The sequence below is a fragment of the Sorex araneus genome, chromosome 3 (genome assembly GCF_027595985.1).
Source record: "Sorex araneus isolate mSorAra2 chromosome 3, mSorAra2.pri, whole genome shotgun sequence".
NCBI classification, from domain to species: domain Eukaryota; kingdom Metazoa; phylum Chordata; class Mammalia; order Eulipotyphla; family Soricidae; genus Sorex; species Sorex araneus.
In genome coordinates, this window is record NC_073304.1 from 216,632,945 (window position 1) to 216,655,892 (window position 22,948).

General features: G+C 53.5%; 1 protein-coding gene across 2 annotated transcripts in view; it reads right to left on the reverse strand.

Moving 5' to 3' along the window:
- Positions 1-7,685: 7,685 nt before the first annotated feature.
- The window catches only part of PLXDC1 (plexin domain containing 1), a 61,496-nt gene continuing 46,233 nt past the window's right edge, over positions 7,686-22,948 (reverse strand). For both annotated transcript variants that reach the window (XM_055132553.1, XM_055132554.1), the window contains exons 10-14: positions 21,410-21,470; positions 20,245-20,380; positions 14,031-14,066; positions 12,069-12,229; positions 7,686-11,257 (exon numbers count right to left, since the gene is read on the reverse strand). In XM_055132553.1, coding sequence (XP_054988528.1) covers positions 11,138-11,257; positions 12,069-12,229; positions 14,031-14,066; positions 20,245-20,380; positions 21,410-21,470 — 514 coding nt within the window. In that variant the 3' untranslated portion in view covers positions 7,686-11,137. The remainder of the gene's footprint in view (positions 11,258-12,068; positions 12,230-14,030; positions 14,067-20,244; positions 20,381-21,409; positions 21,471-22,948) is intronic.

A 22,948-nucleotide genomic window follows, 5' to 3' on the forward strand; every position in this document is an offset into this window, starting at 1 on the left:
CTGAGCTCTCCAAGCACTTCCTACTGGGCCTTCAGGATGAATCTTCCCAAATAAATTAAGCAGGGATTTCTTTGCAGACTCATGGTGCTTGCTGCCACTCTGCCTGGAGCAACCTCCCGTCTTTTGAGGTGTTTTTATTGCTGAAAGGGACTTTCCCCAGAAGCAGAGCAGCTGAGTTCTGCAGACAGGGCCCTGGAGGCCCCGGTCCCAGAAACACTCATGGTGCCTCTGGCCCTTTGCTCCGTATTTCCTCACTCCCTTGGCCTCCCTTTGTGCCGTGGGCTGCCCATGAGTCATATATTTGGGTGCTGAGAATTGAGAGGTAATTTGGGATTTTTTGATAAATAACAGAACCTGCCAGACCTAACCGTGGGGCCCCCTGAATAGAAATTGCTTCCATGTCCTATCGCCCAGTTTCTGATGACCTTTCGTCCATTATGATAGCAGACATGGGAAAAATAGGGCTCTTATATTTGATTTTTTTCACTTATTCTCTGGTTAGGAATGAGCGATTCCCTCTTTCCTCTGTCTTCCTAGTGGCAAGCCCCCGCCCCCATCAGAACCCACAAACCTGCAGAAGAATTCTGTCTGGGCTTGTCTCGCCTTACATGCCTTTGAAAGAACATAAGAGATTTTCACCTTTTGTCTTCCCCTCAAAATGTCTCAGATGAAGAAAATTAATTTCTGTGTGGGTTAAGAGACCTGCCTCTTGTTGTAAATTTAAACCTTGTTCCAAAATGCACAGTGTGGAGCCAGAGCGAGAGTCTAGCAGGTAAGGGCGTTTGCTTGGCATGATAGAAACCCAATTTCTGTCCCGGGCATCCCATCTGGTCCCCTGAGGACCACCAGGGGTAATTCCTGAGTGCAGAGCCAGGAGTAACCCCTGAGCATTGCCCTATGTGACCCCGAAAAGCAAAATAAATAAATAAATAAATAATAAATAAATAAATAAATAAATAAAAGCAGAGCACAGCAGTCAGAACTCATTGTAGGTATCTATTGGCTTCACCTGTATACTGGTGGGTGGGGGTGACGGGAGGGGGAGGGTTGGGCTCAAGGATCATTTCTTTCAGTTCTTGAGGGATCATATGTGGTACCAGGAATCAAGCCAGGGTCAGTGGCCTGCAAGGTGTCTTTTTGCGGGGGCAGGGAGGGGGACATACACCTGACAGTGCTTAGGGCCCACTCCTGATTCTGTGCTCAGGGATCACTTCTGGTGGGCTTGGAGAATCATATAGGGTGCTGGGGATTGAACCCAGGTTGACCATGTATAAGACAAGAGCCTTAGCCCCAGTACCATCTCTCCAGCCCCCAAGGTAAGCATCTTAAATCTTGTACTATCTTTCTGGTCCTCAGCTTAACCTATTTCTAAAAAGGAATTACAACCATTAATCTCATTTAAGGCTTTTCTTTTTTGGTGCCAAGAAGCAAACCTAGGGCCCCTCACAAACAAGTGCCTTATCACTGAACTACATCCTCAATCTAATCTAATTGAGGTTTCAAAGGAAAGAGGGATTGGGTTGGAGAGACAGTACAGCAGGTAAGGTGATTGCCTGGCATGTGGCCCACCCAGATTCGAATCCTGGCATCCCCCCCTATGATGCCCTGAGCCCCTCCAGGAGTGATTTTTGAGTGAAGAGCTAGGAGCAAGTCAGGTTTGACTCAAAACACACAAGCACACACACACGTACAAATAAAAGAAAAAGAAATGAGAGAGAGAGGTGGGTGGTGGGAAGCACGGGGTTGAGGGTCTGGAGACATGGGTAACTCCAAAGACGGGAACACATCAGGATCCCCAAACAGGAACTTGGGATAGTCTCTAAACGCTGCTGGGTGTGGCCCTAAAACCAAGGGGAATAAGCAAGGAGAGAGAAAATTAACACCTACCAACTCACCTGGCCTATTCTCAAACAGTTCACTTTGGGTCCTACTGCTCAGCTGACTGGAACAAATGCTCTGCACACAAGAGGCCCAGGTTTTATCCTCAGCACCGCATGGTCCCCTGAGCACCCTCAGGAGTGACCCCCAAGCACTGAGCCAGAAGTAGTCCCAAGCTCACAAAGCCAAACAAAAAATGAAACTAAGGAAAGTTTCTAGGGTTTGGATTTTGCAGGCCAAATCCTGCAAGATCTTTTTCATACTCCTCGTCTTCCCCCTAAAGAACATAAAGTTTACAGGTGTGGCAAAGACAAATGTGGAAAGCCGAAAGGAGCAGATGGTCTCCTTCTCAGAGGGAAGAGAGGAGCCCAGGTGCCCGCCTGGGCGGGGACAGCTGACCCCATCTCCACCATGGGGTGAGTCCTGAGAGGAAGCCTAGAACACTTCCTTCCGGTCTTGTTGGGAGGCTTCAGGAAGGCCCAGAAAACCCACTCCCGGCCCTGGAAAATGGACTGGGCAGCCTTCTGTAATGGACAAGTTCGGAAGGTGCCCAGACTAGCCATGCACTTACTGATCGGACTCTTGGCGCCTAACAAGGTGGAATGTCTAATCCTCTCTAAGCCTGATGAGACCAGGGCTATGCATTTCATCACTTCCATTGATTGATATTTTTAAATTTGGGATTTTTTTTTGAGGGGGACCCCATACAGCAGTACTCATGGCTTCCTCCTGACTCTGAGCTCAGGGATCACTCCTGGCAGAGTCTGGGGGAACCCTTTGTGATTCTGGAATCAAACCAGGGTTGGCCGCTTGCAAGGCAAGTACCCTAGCTGCTGTACTATCATTCCTGCCCTTTGTGGCTTCCATTTAGCCGCTGCCGGAAGTGAGCAGGAACACCAAAGAGATAGGGTGCAGTGTCAGAAAAACTTCGGGAAACTTTGCCCCTTCTCTCTTTCTCTCCCAAAACTTGGGGGGTTAAGGAACCTAAAGCAGGCTGCCCTGAGGTGATGCTCCCTGGGAGAAGCCTCCTCCATCCAATATCTGGGCCTGAAGTGGCCAAGGCAAACCTACGAGCCCTAGAGCTGACAGTGACCTCAGGTGGAGACTGCGGGGGATCCCTCCTCCATCCCCAGTCATCTTTCTCCTCTTACCCTACAAAAAAATCATACCCCTGGGCTGGGGTACAGGGCACTTACCTTGCATGCAGCTGACCTGGGTTCCAGCCTTGGCATTCCACAGGGTCCCCTGAACCCTGACAGGAGTGCTCCCTGAGTGCAGAGCTGAAGTAAGACCTGAACATCACTGGGATGACCCAAAAACAAAAACAAAAAAAAATTATGCCCTGAGCTTATTCGTCTCCCATTTCCTGTCCGTGAGACATATGTCCATTTTATATTCCTCAGCCGCACATGCACACTGTTCCCCCTCATGACCATGTGTGAGTTTCCGGGGAAACATCTGTGATATGACAGGCTGTGTGGCTCTGGGGGCCAGGAGAGCAGACCCCACTTCTTCACTTTGCAGCTGGCTCTCCAGCCTGTGCTGGTTGGATGCGCTTCCCCGAGTTGGTTGTTTCTCTGTCAGCCAACCCGTCATTTCTAGACAGTATTTCTGTGCTTTGGGAGGAGGGGGACAGTGGCCTCTCCAGGCCTCAGCTTGGGCTTGGAGATCTCAGGGACACACAGGGGCCAGCAGTCTGGTTCTCCCACTGTCTGTGATGGCCCGGGCAAATCATTCTGGGGTTTTCCCGGGGTGGTGGGTGTCTTCCAGTTTCTTTCTGAAAAACTAAGGCAGCTCTAACATGTGTAGCTGAAGGATGAGAGGAACACTCAAGAGGGTTTATTCCCTGAGGGATAACGTGTTACTTCTATCACCCCCATCACCACCAGTCTCATGACTGCCACCACCAGTACCACCACTAACACCATCACCGCCACCACCCCCATCATGTCAAGGTTCAAAAGTCAATGGAGGGGCTGGAGCAATAGCACAGCGGGTAGGGCATTAGCCTTGCACACAGCCGACCCAGGTTCGATTCCCAGCATCCCATATGGTCCCCTGAGCACCGCCAGGAGTAATTCCTGAATGCAGAGCCAGGAGTAACCCCTGTGCATCACCAGGTATAACCCAAAAAGCAAAAGAAAAAAAATTAAAAAGTCAATGGAGCAGGGTCTCTGCATGGGAGCTGCCGGTGCCCACTCCTGCTCCTCCTTGCCCTGAAACAGGCAAAGGGAAGAACAAGCTCCGCCGGGAAGGCTTTGCTCAGGCCACGGGAGCTGGAGGGAGAAAAACACCAAGGGACAGAGAGGGACATGGACAGCTCCGAAGAGGGGAGGGTGGCAGGTGCGCTGTCCCTTTGGCCTCCAGGAGGTACTTGGAGAATGAACTAGCATTCCTCAGGAGTGGGGTGTCCAGGCAAGGGGGTCACCACGGGACCTTGTCCCGCCTCACTGAGAGCGGCTTCTACTGACTCAGGCTCTCCCTAGCGGGGCCGGAGGCAGCGTGGGCGGGGAGGGAGGTGTTTGACTTTCGGAGGCTTTTCAGACTTTTCTCAGCATCTCAAACATCATGAGTTTTAGCCCCTTTGGCTCCTCTGCCAGACCCCGTGATGGGTCCAGTCCAATCCCAATAAAAACTCGTCAGGAGGAAAATGAAGCCAGGAAGCTTCTAACCCAAGCCTTGGGGCAAATGAGGAAATCTTATTGGCCTCTATTCAGTCTTCCTTTCCAGTGCCCTGAGCTTTAAGGAAAACTGTGGGACCAAATATAAAGCTACTTTATAAACACCAGAAAAATCAGTCCCTGAAAACTTCCTCTTTGTTCCCGCAGTCCAAGCGAGGATTCTCTCTCGAGTCTCTCTCCCCTTCCCGTCTCCCTCTCTGCAGCCCTTTGGTGGCCTTGAAGCCTCGATTCAGGGGCCTGGCCGTGGGCTTCTGAAAAGCCTTGTGGAAAGTAACTCCCCATCTTTCTGGGGGAGGGCCAAGGGGTGTGGGTTGCAAAGGGGCGGCAACAACAAGGACATTTCCAAGCACTTGAGCCGCTTACTGAGAGAGTGATAAGCTGCCAGTTTCTCAGGCCAAGACTGTGTATTTGCAGGCCCAGGCAGATATTTCTCATCCAGCAGCGGCTTCCAAGGAGGGATGTGGCTCAGCAATAGAGCACTTGCCTTGAATGTGTGAGGCCCTGGCCTTCGTTCCTGGTACCACATGGTCCCTTTAGCACTGCCAAGATCAACCCTCAACACCAAGCTGGGATTAGCCCCTGAGGACCACCCAAAGCCTAAAATCAGCTTCCAAGTGAAACTCTGGTCGTTCAGGGGGTAACGGATGGGGCTCAGTGTCTGGTCTTTGGCATCCTGTGCCCGTTGAACCTGGCTCCCAGTACTGCCAGCTATGGCCGTAATAGAAAACCAAATCAACCACACAGTTTTGACATCGCCCATGGTACACTGCCAACATTCCCATATGGGACTCCCAAGATGTGAGTTTGGGGCTTTGAGTTGTCTTGGCTAGTTACTCGTGGTTGTGGCAAGTCTAGATTATACCCCAGGGATGCTAACGCTGCAGTATTTGGAGTAACTACCAGGTCTAAGATTCACACAGTTGCTTTAGAAGCACAGGACATTCCTTTTGCCTGGGAGTGCTCAGGAGTTACTTCTGGAGATACTCAGATGACTATTTGTTTTTGTTTTTCCTTTTTTGTTTGTTTTTTATTGCTTTTTTGGGTCACACCTGGTGATGCACAGGGGTTACTCCTGGCTCTGTACTCAGGAATTACTCCTGGCGGTGCTCGGGGGACCATATGGGATGCTGGGGATCGAACTCGGATCAGCCGCGTACAAGGCAAACGCCTTCCCCACTGTACTATCACTCCAGCCCTCAGATGACTGTTTCGGGTGCCAGGATCAGACTTGTGCAAGGCAAGTTCCTACCCATCGCACGATCTCCCCGGCTCAGCACGTAGAGTTACTAAACTTGATTTCCCCAGGGATTCCTAGTTGTCCCTGCATGCTCTGGGGGATTTTCTGGGACTCAGGACTCTCAGTGTCAGACTGGGGGGGGAAGTCTGGCTAGCTGCAACAAGCGGGTCACCCTCTCAGGATAAGGGGGAAAGAAAGGGGTCCTTTGCAGTCCTGGCATCAAACCCAGGCTCTCACACATGCCAGGGAAGCTCCCTCCCCCTGAGCCCGGTTTCTCACATGAGAGATGAATGCTGTAGTCTGACAAGCTGCGTGAACTGATAGTTCACGCAGAAAGAAGAAGAACTGTTTGCTCAGGAGAGAAACATGAGGCTGGAGTGATAGCACAGTGGGGCATTTGCCTTGCACGTGACCGACCTGGGTTCAATTCCCGGCATCCCATATGGTCCCCCAAGCACCGTCTGGAGTAATTCCTGAGTGCATGAGCCAGGAGTAACCCCTGAGCAATGCTGGGTGTGACCCAAAAAGGAAAAAAAAAAAGGAGAGAAACATATTCCCACTTTAGATTCACTAATTCTGTTCAGGCCCTTATTTTGCAGAAGCTCAGAGGAGCTGGGTGACCTAGGGCACATAACACAGCTCAGAGGCGGGCGGGCGAGAGAGGGGCTTGACTCAGCCTAGCGCAGCACTTTTTCTCCCAATCCACGTTGCCTGCTCCCCTCCCGGCCCACTCCACATTCCTCTGCATTGGCGAGCACAGCGTGTTTATTTATAAATTGGCTTGTTTGAAACCTGAAATCTGGCATAGCTGACTGGGGCTATGAGGCTCACTTTTCCCTCTCTTTGTTTGGGTTCATGTAAAATGTTTTGTGAAAGAAAGAAGAAGGAAAAAAAAAAACCAACACCCCCCCCCCCCGCCAAGTCATAGAAATCCAACAAGGCTGCTACAGCTGTTAAAGCAGTTTGAAGAAAAATAAGACTCCAGAAAGGTGGCAGCATTAACTCAGGCAGATTTATTTTGTATCTTGAGAGAGTAGATTAGAAACCCGTGAGATTTCCTTCCAGGGATGTAACAGACCCAGGATCCAGACACAACGGGGTCCTGCTTCTCCTGGAGTTGGGACAGGATTTGGGGAAAAGCTCAGGCCAGGCTGGATAAAGATGCTCAGCACAGCCCTGCGCGCGCTGCAGAAAGTCTCCTGCTACTCTTGAGGCTCCATCTGCACACAGCCGAGGTCGAGAAAGAACGTCTCCTTCTATTATGAGCACTGAGAACCAGTGCTGAGGACTTGCAATGAATCCATGACTACAGTGCAACCCAGAGCCCCAGATCTTTATCATGGTGTTGAACTTCAGGTGTGTGTATAACTGCAGTGCGAACTGGGGAGAGGCAGAGTGATGGGAGAGGGGGAAGGAGACCAGGAAGGAGAGAGTGATATTGGAGGCAGGAGAAGGAGAGAAAGAAAGGCTGGCTCCAAGCTTGTTTGTTTGTTTGTTTGTTTTTTGAGAAGGTCGGATTTTGGCAGTGGTGGGTTTTTTGTGTTTGTTTTGGGGGACTTTTTCAATCACACCTAGAGATGCTTAGGGGTTACCTCTGGCTCTGAGCTCAGGAATTACTACTGGCAGTGCTAGGGGAATCATATGTATGGGATGTTAGGGATCGAACTTGGGTCAGCTGCGTGCAAGGCAAATGCCCTACTGCTGTACTATTGCTCTAGCCCCTGGCTGTAAGTGTTACCTGCTCTGAGACCTGGGGAAGAGAGCTTTAGCTGAGCCCCCGCCGGGGAGTGCACAGTTCAATTGGGGATGCCCTGCTTTCACACGGTGTGGTGGGCTGGTCAGTTTTCGCCACTATTTTACTTTTATAGATCCAGCTACCGAACCGTGTATGCATGCATCTAACTGTTGCGCATATCCATATATGTGCACTTATGTGTGTGTGCATACGCAGAACCTCTATTGTGTGTGTGTACATTTACCTCCGTACACACACACTCACACAAGGAGTCCAGCTCCAACACAGGAAACACAATGACTGTTTCTACGGTCCTGCCAGGAACCTCTGAAAGGGACAGAAGAACGTTTTCAATCTCAGGTCCAGCTCTGAAGAAGGGGCCTCCCACTTAGGTGTCCACAGGAATGGGTGAGTGGCCCTGATGATTCGGGGCAGGGGGGTGGCCAGTGAGAGGCTGGGGAACCATGGGAGCTCTTCCTCCAGCTTCCTGGGTGCCGGTGGTGATGGCTGGGCTTGTTCGCACTCGGGAAGTGGTCCTAGCGGGTCAACGGTCAGAGCTGCCAGTGAAAGGAGGAGGAAACTGCTCCGAGCCTGACCCAGGGATCCCCATGCGCTCTGCCGCTACTCCCCTACTTCCAGTCCCCTTTTCTCAAAGCTTCTCGTAAGAGCTGCAGCATGAACCGGCCGTGCTGAGACTTGGGCACAATGCAAGTCTAGGCTGAGGCTGACACAGGCACGTGCTTGTCTGCACCGCCCCTGCCTATCCCGCAGTGGGGTCACTGTGGCTGGTCCAAAGACCCCCTTCATCCCCAGAGCATCCTAGCTGCTTCCCTAGGAGATTGTGCATGCCCGAAGGGCCCAGTGGCCGGGGGCGGTGTGTGTGGGGGGGAGGTTGGACACATGCCCAAGGTGGCTGATGGAGCCCAGTGCAGCCCCATCTCCTTCCAGTTCTCGAACCTGCTCTAAAGAAGTGGTGCTTCTCTCCAGAGATGAGGCGACAACTGTGCAGATGAACCTGGCAGTGGTCCAGCAAGGTGACGGGCCTGGGAGAGTTGTGGGAGTGTGCGGACCCGAGAAATCCAGACACTCTCACCATCCAGGGGCCCTATCTTAGCAACACCCCGTATTCATTCTGCTGTAAGCGCAGCAGGCCACCCCCTTCCCTCAGCACCGGTGAACCCAGCGGGCCAAGGCCCTCCCAAACTTTCCTGCCCCCTAGAGCTCACTGCCTGGGTACGTCCTTCAGGAATCCAGAAAGGGGTTGGCAGTGGGGGGGGGGGAGGCAGCCCTCCCCGAGGGAAGATGCATATTGGAGTTCAGAGGGTCGAGGGAGACTGGCTCCCGGGGGAACAGACCTACTGGCCGTCTGTGACACAAGGTCGAGCTGCTCTGCTGATCTGGCAAGAACACAAAAGCCCTGTCCTGCGGGCAGGCCAGCTGGGCCGGGGAGGCCGCGCCACTGCTGCTCTCTGGTGAGCAGGGCAAACGGCCGCCCCGCCCTTCCGGCCTCCGGAAACCTGAATGCTCCCAGCTGCTCGGCTGCAGTTTCAAATTCTGACCCTCCCCACAGACCTTCCTGGCCTGGTTCAGGAGGCCTCTGCAGGTCCAGCTTATGACCAGCTCTGGTGGTCAGGCTGTCCTTCCCCCAGGAAAATCCCCAAGTGGCTGGAGAATGCAGCTCCAGTGTAGGGATGGGTCCTGGCTCTGCAGCCCCCACCCCTGCATTTGGGGGCCAAGCACTAACTTCCGGGGCCAGGGACGCGGCTCCGAGGTAGAGCCCGTGCCCAGCGCGGGTTCCATCCCTGATGCTGCAAAACAATCACTGGGCCTTCTGCTGCTGCCGGGACAGGACGGAGCAAAGCCGGACCCACTGTTTATTTGCTGCTGCTGTGTCTTTGAAGGCGTGGGAGTTACAGGAATGTTCATTTTAGATCATCTTCAGATGCAGCTCCCACTCTGTGGTGCTCTGGGGGGCAGGCTTTCTTCAAGCCAGGCTAAGATCAGGAGCTAAACCTCTCCTCACCCACCCCACAAGCTTCTGGGAGAGTGGGGGAGATGGAAGCGAGGAGACAGGAGCTGGGGGGACAGAAGCCCGGAGCCCAGCTAAGCTTTTCCATAGGACGTCACTCCTTCCTACGCCCGCTTCCGCTTGCCCACCAGCCCTGCTAAAAATGCTGAGAGATGGGCTCTGGCTACCCTGTCTCGAGAGGGTCTCCAGACACAGCTCAGAGGGGGACACAGACCTGGCAGCAGGTGAGATCAGTGAGAAAATGGGGACCTGGGCATGAAGGAACTTGTGGGTGCCAGGACAAGCATGTACATCAGGACAGGCTGTACTCCAGGACAGGCTGTACTCCAGGACAGGCTGTACACCAGGACAGACTGTACTCCCGGACAGGCTGTACGCCAGGATAGGCTGTATGCCAGGACAGGCTGTACTCCGGGACAGGCTGTACACCAGGACAGGCTGTACACCAGGACAGGCTGTATGCCAGGACAGGCTGTACTCCAGGTCAGGCTGTACACCAGGACAGGTGTGTACATCAGGACAGGCTATACACCAGGACAGGCTGTACACCAGGACAGACTGTACTCCCGGACAGGCTGTACGCCAGGATAGGCTGTACACTAGGACAGGTGTGTACATCAGGACAGGCTGTACACCAGGACAGGCTGTACACCAGGACAGGCTGTACTCCAGGACAGGCTGTACGCCAGGACAGGCTGTACACTAGGACAGGTGTGTACATCAGGACAGGCTGTACACCAGGACAGGCTGTCCACCAGGAGGGGCTGTTCACCAGTACAGGATGTACACCAGTACAGGCTATACAATGGGACAGGCTGTATGCTGGGACAGGCTATACAATGGGGCAGGCTGTACACCATGTAGGTTGTACACCAGGACAATCTGTACACCAGGTGCAGTGTACACCAGGATGGTCTGTACATTGGGTAGGTTGTACCCCGGGATGGGCTGTACACCCGGCGCTTCGTACACCAGGACAGGCTGTGCACCGGGTGGGTTGTACACCAGGATAGGTTGTGTGCCGCCCAGCTCTCCAGGAAGCCAGGAAGTGCCTATGTGCGCAGTTAGTCGATGCACTAGTTCTGGTTCTCAGCAGGAGCCATGCTGAGGGGCCACGCCAAGAGCTGCAGTTCCTGGGCCCTTCTCTCCTGCTCTGGGACACGCTGTCAGCACACGGAGCGGGTCCCTCTCCAGCAGCTGCGGTGAACACACCCATCACCGGCCGTGAGGACACTTCTGGGGAGCTTGGGAAGCAGCAGCCCCAAGCTGGCCGTCCGTTCCCAAGGGTCACAGGCTGGGGTTTTTCAGGCTCCGGAGAGTGCCGGGCAGGAGGAGGCACCGGGCAACCACAGACTCGCTTGTGAGAGACCCTGAAGGGGGGCGCCCGGGCCTCCTAGCAGGATGAGATTGAACTGCTCTTCCTAACCCTGGTCAGGCCCGCTGCAGCTCTGGCTCCACACAGCTCTCCAGCCAGGTCACTCAGGGGCTGCTATGCGTGGACTTATCTCTTTCGGGGGGGAGGGGGAGGTCCCGGGTCTTCCTTCCTTCCTTCCTTCCCTCTGTGGGGAGCCCGACACTCAGCACTGCTCGGCCTCCACGAACCCCTCCTTCTCGTGGCCCACGGGCTCGACCTCCGTGTAGGTGGAGAGGTTGGGGTGATTGCGGAACTTCATGGCCGGCCAGTGGTGGGGTCTCCGCTGTGGGGGACATGGACACAGAGTCAGGGCCTTGTCCTACATTGACTCCCCTTCCCAAGGGACAGTGCTAAGCACCAAGGCCCTTGGACAAGGCTGCTGGGGGCCTCCGGAGACGTCCCCTCCGAGAAGGTTCCCACTGCGAGCCCTCACGGCAGGAAGGAAGCCTGGTGGGAGCTGTGCGGGCGGGACGGGGCTCACAGGGCCAGCAGCGTCCTGAGGGGATCCCTGACACAGAATGCGAGGGAGTGGGAAAGAGACAGAATAATCTGGAAGATTCGAGAAAGGTCAAGATCATCCTCCAGGCAGTCCAATTCTGTGTGGATCAGCAGGAGAGCTGACAGGGCCCCAGAGGGAGCAACTCCCCTTAGCAAGGTTTGTCGACTTGAATCTATAGCTCCCAGCAGCAGCCTAGGTGGAACCTGGGTCCCCTGGGGCTTAGATTGCGCACAGGGCCCAGATTTGGGGTGAAAAAGCCCCAAATCACAGAGATCTGGTGCACAGCCGTTGAAAGGTGCTGCACTGTCTCCTCTCTGTTCTGTGGACTCCTCCCTCCTTGCAAATGGCAGAGCGGGGGCAAAAGCAAGCGGTTCGTCCACAAAGGGCCAGGGGGGCTGGAGAGGTGCGAGGGGTAGAGTCGTGGGAGTGAGGGACTAAATGGGGAGCAGCCGGGACAAGATGTGCCTGCGGGGAGGACAGGGGAGAACAAGGAAGGAAACGTCAGGAGAATGAGAGAGAGGCGCCGAGTGGCCAGGAAACTGGGGTGCAGAAGCAGGGTGGAGGATTTATCCCTGGGGCTGGATTTGCCACTGACCTCGATGAAGAAGAGCGCGGCGTTGGAGGTGGGGTGGCTGTTGATGTAGATCCCCACCAGGATGAGGGCTGCCACGAGGAGCACTGCCAGCAGGATGCCCACGATGATGCCCAGGTGCACAGGGGCACCCTCGGTTTTGGGGGCCAGGTTGTTCTGGAGGCCTGTAGTGAAACCATGAGAGAAGGTGAGGTCTGGGGTCCCAGAGTCTGGCAACATTCCAAAGAGGAGAACCGACAGGGAGCTGTTATCACAAAGGGCAGGCGGGCATGGCCGGGGATGGCGGTGGGGCTGCCATTGTGGATGCAGCTCAGGCTCTTTTGCTTCTTCAAACCAGGCAAAAGTGACCTCAGTGTAAGGCCCATCAAGGTTCTCTTTCTTAGGGCAGGAGAGATGCTACAGCAGGTAGGGCACTTCCCAGACATATGCCCCATCCCTGGCGCCCCCGATAGTCCCCTGAGCACCAGCAGGAGTGATCCCTGAGCACAGAACCAGGAGTAAGCCCTGAGTATAGCCAAGTGTACTTCTCAAATAAAGAGAAAAAAAACACTCCCCCCTCCCTCTCTCTGTATTTTGGGTCACACCTGGTAGTGCTCAGGGCACCATACAGGATGCCAGGATTGAACTGTGGTCAGCCACATGCAAGGCAAGTGCCTTAACTCCTATACTATCTCTCAGCCCCTACAGAGGGACTTGAGGACATTAATGAACCTCTCGGTATCAGCTGTCACTTCTGTAGAGCACAGGTGACAAATGAATCCTTCCAGAAGAAGTCATGAGGAGGTTTAAAACAAGGTCACTTAGGTCAAAGAGGTAGTCCAGAGGGTACAGCACTTGCCTTGCATGTGTCTGACCCGGGTTCAATCGGCCACGCCACACATGGTCTCCTGAATACCACCAGGGGTCACTCCTGAGCAGAGCCAGGACTGGCTTGGGCGCCGCCAGGCTTCTGGACCCCGCCTGCACTCAAAGTCAGTGGCTGTGCAGCTCCTTTCTTTGGAAAAGCAGGAGAGAATCACCTGGCTCCGTCAGTGCCTGGCCTCTGGGTGCCAACAGGTGAGAGTTGGGGTGGCCATGCACCAAGCTAGGCCCACCATGGATGTGGCCAGTGCCCCTAGCTTCTAAGGACCCCGCTGAGCCAATGGCCTGGGTTAATGAGCACTTTGTGTACCTGGAGGGAAACACGACCCACCTGCAGCTCCTCCCCACACCACGCACACACGTGAACTTACACCCAGGGTCTGCAGAGGAGTCGGGCCCCGCTGGTGGGAGGCCTGATCCAACTCAGTGTGGGAATCCCAGAGAAGCCCCTCCCAGCCCCTGGACGGGGAGGCCTTTTCCTGTGCACGGGTTGTAGTAAAATTTGGAGCTGGTTCTGGGCAAAGAGAAGGACGGTCGGTGTGTGTGTGGGGGGGTGCACCCTAGGTAGAGAGTGACGCTCCCCTGGGCAGTTCTGGGATGGGGGTTCACCCTCTGATGCCCGACTCAAATTGTGGATATTGTTGATAACTGAAACCAATCAAGGGTGGGAATGAAAAGAATTGATGTGAGGGGAGCAGCCTCCACCCTTCCCCTGGCTCCTGGCTTAAGCCCCAGAGAACAAGAGCCCATGGCCACAGCCCCCTGCTCTGCAGGCTGGCCCAAATCAGCCCTCCACCCCCCCAGCACCCGCACCTCCTCTCTGCTATGAACCCAAGAACTAAGAAGCTGGGAAAGAGCTCAGGAGGTTCCTGGCTAAGGTGAGATGTCCGAATGCAACATGTCTCTTAACTTTGGGCGGGGGGCAGTGGCACCTGTACAGCACGGGGTCTAGGAGGCTGTGGCTGATGTTTCTCCCCAACCCCTCATCCCACTGGAAACCAAAGCCTAGAAACCAGGCGTCTGTGTGTGTGTGTGTGTTGTCTGTGTGTGTGTATGTGTGTGTGTGTGTGTGTGTGTGTGTGTGTGTGGCAGGTACAGACTTACCATCTCCCCCTGCATAGGGATTCAACTTGGTGTCATCTGCGAGAAAAGGAGAGAAGCACACCATGAGCTCCTGGCACCAAGGGCAGGGACGCTGGGTAATCCAGCGCGAGTGGGTAGGGTCTTGTTTTGCACGCAGCTGACCTGGGTTTGACTCTAGCACCACATTTGGCTCAGACAAGCAGGAGTGAGCCCTGAGCAGAGTCTAAACTAATCCCTGAGCACGGTTTGGTGTGGCCCAAAATATATAATCAAAACCAGAATCTCAACAACAATAGGAATAGTCAGATGATGAAAATGTCCAAGAGATGATTGAGAGTGGATAAATGAATAATAAACTGACAACAGAAGGGGTGGGAACAGAGAACAAATAAGATTTAAAAGGGAGATGCAGGGGCGGGAGCCATAGTCCAGGGCACTTGCTTGAATGTGGCCAATTCAGGTTCAATCCCTGGCATCCCATATGGTTCCCTGAGCACTGCTAGGAGTGAATCTTGAGTGCAGGGCCAAGAGTAACCCCTGAGCATCACCAGATGTGGTCCAAAAGCCAAATGAATAAACATGTAGCACTGCACTGTTGTCCCGTTTTTCATCAATTTGCTTGAGCAGATACTAGTAACGTCTCTATTGTGAGACTTGTTGTTACTGTTTTTGGCATATCAAATACACCACAGGTAGCTTGCCAGGCTCTGCCGTGCTGGTGGGGTACTCTCGGTAGCTTGCTGGGCTCTCCGAGAGGGACAGAGGAATTGAACCCGGGTCAGCCGCATGCAAGGCAAACGCCCTATCCGCTGTGCTATCACTCCAATAAATAAAAAGGGGACACAGGCCAGGGCTGGAGCGATAGCACAGCGGGTAGGGCATTTGCCTTGGACGCGGGGCTGACCCGGGTTCGATTCCCAGCATCCCATATGGTCCCCTGAGCACCGCCAGGGGTGGTTCCTGAGTGCAGAGCCAGGAGTAACCCCTGTGCATCGCCAGGTGTGACCCAAAAAGCAAAAAAAAAAAAAAAAAAAACGGGGGACACAGGTCTGGCAGCTCCATTTGGCCTTACACTTGTCCCAGGCAGATGGCAGCACACTGGGCCCCCTCATCTGTGTCTGGCAGATGGCAGGAAAGGGACAGTTCTCACTGTGCCCAAGCCAGAGAACCAAGGAAAGCCAAAGGGACAATATGGTGCAGGGACGCAGGCCTGGAGAAACTGGGACAGAGCCCATGGATAGACCAGAAAGCACTGGCCACAGCAGGACAGCAGCAGGGGATGGTAAGCAACAGAACCAGTGAGAGGCCAGCTCAGACCAAGAACTATGTACATGGGACCCAGCAAGAAACCAGCAGGACACAGAATACTTGAGAATGTAAAACTAACTTGACACTGTTAAGTAGGGGCTGGAGTGTTAAATAGGAGCGGGTAGGGCATTTGCTTTGCACATGGCCAACCTGGGTTCGATTCCCAGCATCCCATATGGTCCCATGAGCACCACCTGGAGTAACTCCTGAGTGCACAGCCAGGAGTAACCCCTGTGCATCGCCGGGTATGACCCAAAAAGCCAAAAAAAAAAAAAAAGAAACCCACTGTTAAATAACTATAATGTCAGAAACAATTTTGTGGGTTAATTTTACATGCAAAATCCAGAAACCTGCTCAGGAACTAACCAGTTACTGGGAACAGAATCATTATAGCTCATCATTTTAGGTCTTACTGGGAAGTTAGGAGGTTCTGTCTAACCCATCACTTGACTTATCTCATGTGGTGCCAGGGATCAGGCATGCAAGAAAGGTGCTGGACCACCAAGCCACATTCCTGCTCCTCACCTGTGGCCTCAGGTAAGGAAACTAAAGCACAGAGAGGGGAGGTGCTTGGCGGCAGGTCACACAGCAATGGACCCATAAACCAGTTCTTCCCGGGCTTGTGTTCAGTCATTGCATGATTGTTGACTTGGCAGGGGAGAGAGTTGACGGGGAGAAGCAATCACAATCGAATCTAATCAAGCTCTGACTGGGGCCTCACCCAGACATAGGAAGTGAAGAAGGGCTGAGATCTGCTATGGGTAGGAACAGTCAGGACAGGGCCCTAAGGGCTGGTTGTGTGGGACGGGAAACGTTTTGTTGTGGTCGGAGGTAGAGAGGGTGTGAGAGGCTCTGGTGAGAGACGAGACTGGATAGCGTGGGGGAGCCTTTCCGGGCTTCAAAGGGCAACAGAAAGCTGAGGAGACTGGAGTTGGGGGTGGGGGAGGGTCCCAGGGTCTGTTTGCTCGGAGGCGCCCCCTAGGGTACAGTGAGGAGGATAGCCCCATCCCCAACACCTTCTCTGCCCCTCAGGGTGTGAAGCCCACGTCTTCCAGTTTGCTAAATCTGAACGGATGGTTGAAGTTTCCTGGACTTCCTCCTCTCTGATGAGTCAGTCAGGAAAGGGAGACAAGGGTCCCACATTAGGAGAACGTTCCAGATGACCAGAGCTGAGCGCCAAGTGTGACGCCCACAGAACCACCCCACACTGTCCAGCCTGCGATCTGCACTGACATCCCCCTCCCGACCACCCCCACACCCGCCTCGCCAGCACCTCCCCATTCCATACTCATTTAAAGCCTTTGTTATGGGTTGGGGCCACACCTGGTGATGCTCAAGGGTTACTCCTGGCTCTGCGCTCAGGAATCACTCCTGCTGGTGCCCAGCAGACTCTCCGGGATGCCCAGGGTGACTGCATGCAAAGCAAACACCCTCTCCGCTATACTATAGCTCCAGCCCCTCATTTGAAGACTTTGACTGGCTCCCTTTTGTCCACAGGTGTACAAGGGCCCCAACAATTTCTCTTTTCTTTCCTCCTGTCATTCTAGACCATGGCAGATGCCTTGAAAATCTGCCCTGGGGGGGCTGGAGCAATAGCACAGCGGGTAGAGTGTTTGCCTTGCACGCGACCGGTTCGATTGCCAGCATCCCATATGGTCCCCTGAGCACTGCCAGGGGTGATTCCTGAGTGCAGAGCCAGGAGTAACCTCTGTGCATCGCTGGGTGTGACACAAAAAGCAAAAAAAAAAAAAAAAGAAAGAAAGAAAGAAAGAAAGAAAGAAAGAAAGAAAGAAAGAAAGAAAGAAAGAAAGAAAGAAAGAAAGAAAGAAAGAAAGAAAGAATATCTGCCCTGGGCTATCAAGCCCTTGGGGCTCTCTCCAACCTCTGTTCCTCCTGCAGGGGCCCCTGCCTCCCAGTTCCCCTGCCTCCCACTTTCCCTGCCCTGCAGGCCTGTCCCTGAGAAGCCCTCGGGGCCACACCCAGACCAGTGAAGCAGAGAGTGAGCCTGTCATTCTGACTTTTGGGGCTGGGGAATGTAACTCCACAGTACAGCACTTTCCTTGCATGCGAGAGGCCCCGAGTTTGAACCCCGAACCCTCCCCCATCAAAAAATTCTGGGGATGGGGCTGGAACGATAGCACAGCGGGTAGGGCGTTTGCCTTGCATGCAACTGACCCGGGTTCGATTCCCAGCATCCCATATGGTCCCCTGAGCACTGCCAGGGATAATTCCTGAGTGCAGAGCCAGAAGTAACCGCTGTGCAGAGCCAGGTGTGACCCAAAAAAAGAAAAATAAAGAAAGAAAGAAAGAAAAAATTCTGGGGGTTGGTGGGGAAGAAGCCTGAAACCACTGGGGAAGGGAAGTTGACGCAGGTGGTGGGACTAGTGCTAGAACATAATGTGCCTAAAACTCAACTATGAATAACTTTGTAAATCATGGTGTCTTAAAAAATAATAAAAATTAAGCCGGAGAGGTAGCACAGCCAATAGGGTACTTACTTGCCTTGCACGCGCTGACCCGGGTTTGATCCCGGGTCTCCCATTGGTCACCTGAGCCCTGTCAGGAGTGACTCCTGAGTGCAGAGACAAGAGCAACCCCTAAGCCCCACGGGGTGTGGTCCCAAAACCAAAATAGTCACGATAATAATAGTAGTTTTGGAGACCCAGAGCAGCTGCACACGAATGGCTCCTCTGCTCCTAAAATACCATGATCCCAGAGGCCTATTAACTACTTTCGGCACCCAGCGGCTTCTTACAGAAATGCCTCTAGACTGTGAACTGAGCTGTGACCCCATGCCGCCCCGGGAGGGGAAAGGTTTTTCTCTCTCGGCCTTTCTTTTCCGTGGTGGTGGTGGTGGCCAAGTGGCGACCGCCATCTTATAGAGCCCACTAACCGGAGGTACGAGCTTGCAGTGACGCAACTTCTGGCAGAAATTTCTCTGGACTTAATTACTAAAATACCAGAAATCCAAAGCCTCATATGCTCTTCATTCTCAGCAATGGAAAACAAATTATCAAATGATGCCTTTTCAGCAGGTTTGATTGTTAGGGGAAAATTCCAAATAATAATAGTGAGTTTTCTGTTGAAATATTGAATGTAATCAAAGTATAGAGAGGATAAAGTGAAGATTATTAGCCACACAGGTGGGGTTGGGTGGGATGGGAGGTATACTGGGGTTCTTGGTGGTGGAACATGTGCACTGGTGAAGGGATGGGGGTTTGATCATTGTATGACTGAGACTTAAACCTGAAAGCTTTGTAACTTTTTTCATGGTGATTCAATAATAATAATAATAATAATAATAATAGTTTTAATATAATTTGACACAAAATTACTATCATTGCAAAACAAAGGATAAAAGCCCATTAAAAATTAAAAGCAGGGGGCTGGAGTGATAGCACAGTGGGTAGGGCGTTTGCCTTGCACTCAGCCGACCCGGGCTCGATTCCCAGCATCCCATATGGTCCCCTGAGCACCGCCAGGAGTAATTCCTGAGTGCACAGCCAGGAGTAACCCCTGAGCATCGCCAGGTGTGACCCAAAAAGCAAAAAAATAAAAAAATTAAAAGCAAGGGTCAGAGCGATAGTACAGTGGGTAGGGCATTTGCCTTGCATAAGGACTACCCAGGTTCAATCCCCAGCATTCCATATGGCCCCCAGAGCACTGCCAGGAGTAATTCCTGAGTGCAGAACCAGGAGTGACCCCTGAGCATTGTTGGGTGTGGCTCAAAACTAAAAGAAAACAGAAAGAAAGAAAAACAGAACAGAATTGTTTATTTACATATGTTTTCTTTGAGATTTTCATTAAATAAAAAATTCAAATATAACCCTAAATCTCGTATTGCTCCTGCGGGTGAAAAATAACAAACTGCTTCATCCAGAATGGCCAAAATAGCTCTAAAGACCATCGAGCAAATTAACCTGATTTGAATCTGCTTGGTTTTTGTTGTTATTGTTGTGGTTGGTTTGGGGGTGGGGGGCAGAAATTCAAAGCCCCCTATTAGCGGTTCTCACCCAATGGGGCCTGCGGACTCAGTGCTGCTCGGGGCCTGTGGGGGGGGCAAGCCGGGGGTGCTGGGTGGGGGGGACCATATCTAGTGCAGGATCAGAACAAAGTTCTATCCAAGACCAGCACCTTAACCCCTGGACTCTCTCCAGCCCCTTCGACTGGTTTCCCATCTGGCCCTTTGAATATACATCGGAGCCCAAACCTCCACTAGCCTCTGGTGGGTGAAAGGGCCTAGTGCGAATCCCTGCCTCCCTCCCTCCTTCCATCCTTCCTTCTCTGCCTCTCACATCTCAGGCTGTGGCCCAGTGGCACTCCACCCCCAGAACAGACCTCACGGGCCCAAAGAGGACTGCTCTTCAGATGAACCCCAAGATAGCTCAAAGGACTGGATCCCAGGTGTTGCACATGGGAGGCCCCAGGTTGGATCCCCAGAAATGCATGGTCCAGGGGCTGGAGTGATAGCACAGTGGGTCGGGTGTTTGCCTTGTGTGCCGCTGAGCTGGATTCAATTCCCAGCATCCCATATGGTCCCCTGAGCACCATCAGCAGTAATTCCTGAGTGCAGAGCCAGTAGTGACCCCTGTGCATCGCCGGATGTGACCCAAACAAAAAGAAAATAAAAAGTAATGCATGGTCCTGTGAGCGCCCTTAGGAACAACCCCTGAGCACCACCCGGCATGGCTCATAAGCCAGAGACCAACGCAAGTCAGACGAGGGTTGATCTCTTGGTCTTGGGCACCAGGAGGGGCAAGAGTCTTCTTTCTAATCATGGCTCAGTTTCCACTAGCGAGAGCCTAGAGCTTAGGGCTCCTGCCCTCGGCTGTGGGCAGTGAGTATGTCCTCGCCTGCAGGGACTCCCGGCAGGAACAATTCGGGCCCAGCACACGTCTTTGTCGCGCGGCCCCTCACCTCTCCTTACCTTCGGTGGTGAGGCTGTCCATGGAGAGAGAGGAGGAGGTGGTGCTGAGGTCTCTGTCTGAGGGGCTGAGGGAGCTGTCGGGGGAGGACGAGTAATGGTCCTCGTCCTGGAAGTCCTCACACGTCCTGCCCTCGGCCTGCAAGAGACCCGGTCCTGACTGCATGCGGCTCTTCTCGACGAGCAGAGGTGCTCAGATGGAAGGACGGAGGCCAGGCCCGGGCGTGGCCCCAGCATGGCCCTCTCACCCCAGCGGGGCCTCCATGCATTTAAGCCTCCCACACCATCCAGTGCGATTTAACTGCCAGTGGCTTTGAGGGTAAATGCAAGTGTTTGTTTGCCGGAGTCAGGAGTGGGTTCGGGAGCCCCCAGTAACGGGTGGACGGCTGTAGGATCTGGGAGACTCAGGTTAGTGAGAGGTTGTTCATTCTCTCTGAACACTCACTTCTCACCCACTCAGGCCCGGCTGGGGTTAAATCAGAGCCCTGGGTAGGCTGCAGTGAAATGCTGACTCTGCAGAGGGTGCTAAGAGAGGTCCAGGGGCAGGGACGCTTCCTTCCCTTGAAGGGTTCTGCCTGTGCTGGTGTGAGGTGTGTGAGTATGTGGTGTATGTGGTGTGTGAGGGGTGTGTGTGTGTGTGTGTGTGTGTGTGTGTGTGTGTGTGTGTGCGCGCGCACGCATGCGTGCATGAGCGCGGAGGAGGGAAGAGGGGGATGCTCTCAGAGTCAAAGTGCTGAAAGTTCTGGAAAATTCTAGCAGTGGCTTTTTGGAGTATATGGGGTTCTGGTTGATTTTTGTATTTGTTTTTGTTTTGGATGGTGTTGATTTTGATTTTGATTTTTGCATTGCTGGAGATCACATTCAGGGCCTCACACAGACAAGGCCAGTGTGCCTCATCCCTCTGCGAGATTCTAAATCCCTCCCAGGATGATTTCCGCCTGCAGCATCCCAGAGCACCCCACTGTGGCCCAGGCCACCCAAACATGCCACCTGCCAGTGCCCAGAGCTTCCTGGGGAGCTGCCACTCACGGTTAAGCGAAGGGCCTGTCTTGGGGACCACCCAGGGCCCTCCCAAGCCTCCCACAGCTGGTTCAGCAGAATCAAACAGCCAGGGAGGGAAGCGTCAGGTGAGAGCCAGACGCCTGCAAAAGAGCCGCAGGCCGCTCACCTCCTGGGCACAGCTGTAGGCCAGCCACTCCTGGCGGTAGCGGTCAAAGCCACTGGAGCACCTGCAGGGTCAAAGGTCAGAGATGTGATGGGTGCACAGAGAAGGGACCCAGCCCCCGAGGAGAAACAGCTCACCCGGGATAGCACTAACATCCCTGGGCTTTGCTTGGCTTTAGATTTCATGGTGTAACTTTTTACTAATTGGTCATGCCCAGCAGTCCGAGTGGGCTTGGGGGACCAGGTCAGCCCTGTGGAAGGCCAGCACCCTACCCACTATACTATTGCTCTGGCTCAAACATTTTTTTTTTTTAAATAAAAACCCTCTAACAAAAGCACCTCATCTACAATCTTTAACTTTCAAAACAGTCTCTTTCGTAGAATACACATGAGCACTGAAGCAGTGTAAAGGATGTAAGAATTCCCTATTTTAAAAGATGGACCTAGGGGCTGGAGCAATAGCACAGCGAGTAGAGCATTTGCCTTGCATGCGGCCGACCTGGGTTCAATTCCCAGCATCCCATATGGTCCCCTGAGCACCGCCAGGAGTAATTCCTGCGTGCAGAGCCAGGAGTAACCCCCGTCCTGTGCATCACCGGGTGTGACCCAAAAAGCAAAAAAAAAAAAAAATGGATCTGGGGGCTGGAGTGATAGTACAGCAGGTAGGGCGTTTGCCTTGCACGCGGCCAACCCGGGTTCAGTTCCCAGCATCCCATATGGTCCCCTGAGTACCGCCAGGAGTAACTCCTGAGTGTAAAGCCAGGAATAACCCCTGTGCATCACTGGGTGGGACCCAAAAAGAAAAAAAAATGATGAATCAGCTTTGATCATGACACTCCCTCCCATACTGTCCCTGGCGCTAGGCTCCAGCCTCCCCACATTCCTCCTGAACCAGTCGCTAGCCTGACCTAGGCTGCGTCTGTCCAGACGTCTGTGTGCAGGGACTTGACCCGGCAGGGCCAGCACCGAGGATCTAGCCTCAGCCACTCAAGACCCCTGAGCCCTGCAAAGGAGCTGAGCAACATCCACACACACCCCTGTGATCTAAGGAGCAGTCTTTGCAGAGACTGCGAGAGAGGAGAAGCTGGCCTCCAGCTGGCCGGAAGGCACCAGGCCCGTCCCTCGGGAAGGACGGGGGCGAAGGCTGAGCCAGAGAATGTTCTCAGTGGCACGTTTCCCTTCTCTCTGTGGACCCAAGTCTTGGCGTGGCCATTCAAGGACGTGGAACACTGGTGAGGCCTCTGAGCTGTTTGCCCTGACCCGTGCCCATACCCACCCCTCTACCCAGGGGTTCTCTGTGCCCAGGTGCAGGGGATAAAGGAAAAAGGGGGCTTTGGAGGGCTGTGCACCAAATCTGCTTTTTTGACCAAGTTGACTATTCTAAGGAACTGAATCTTCAAGGTAGGTCTAAGCGCCTCATACTCTGAACCCTGAGCCAGATGGGAGGAGGGCACGACAAACAGCATTTCCTGACACCTCCTGAGTGCACCCCAGTCTGCACCTCACACCGCAAGGCCAGGCCTGTGTGAACCTCCCTGAGCCA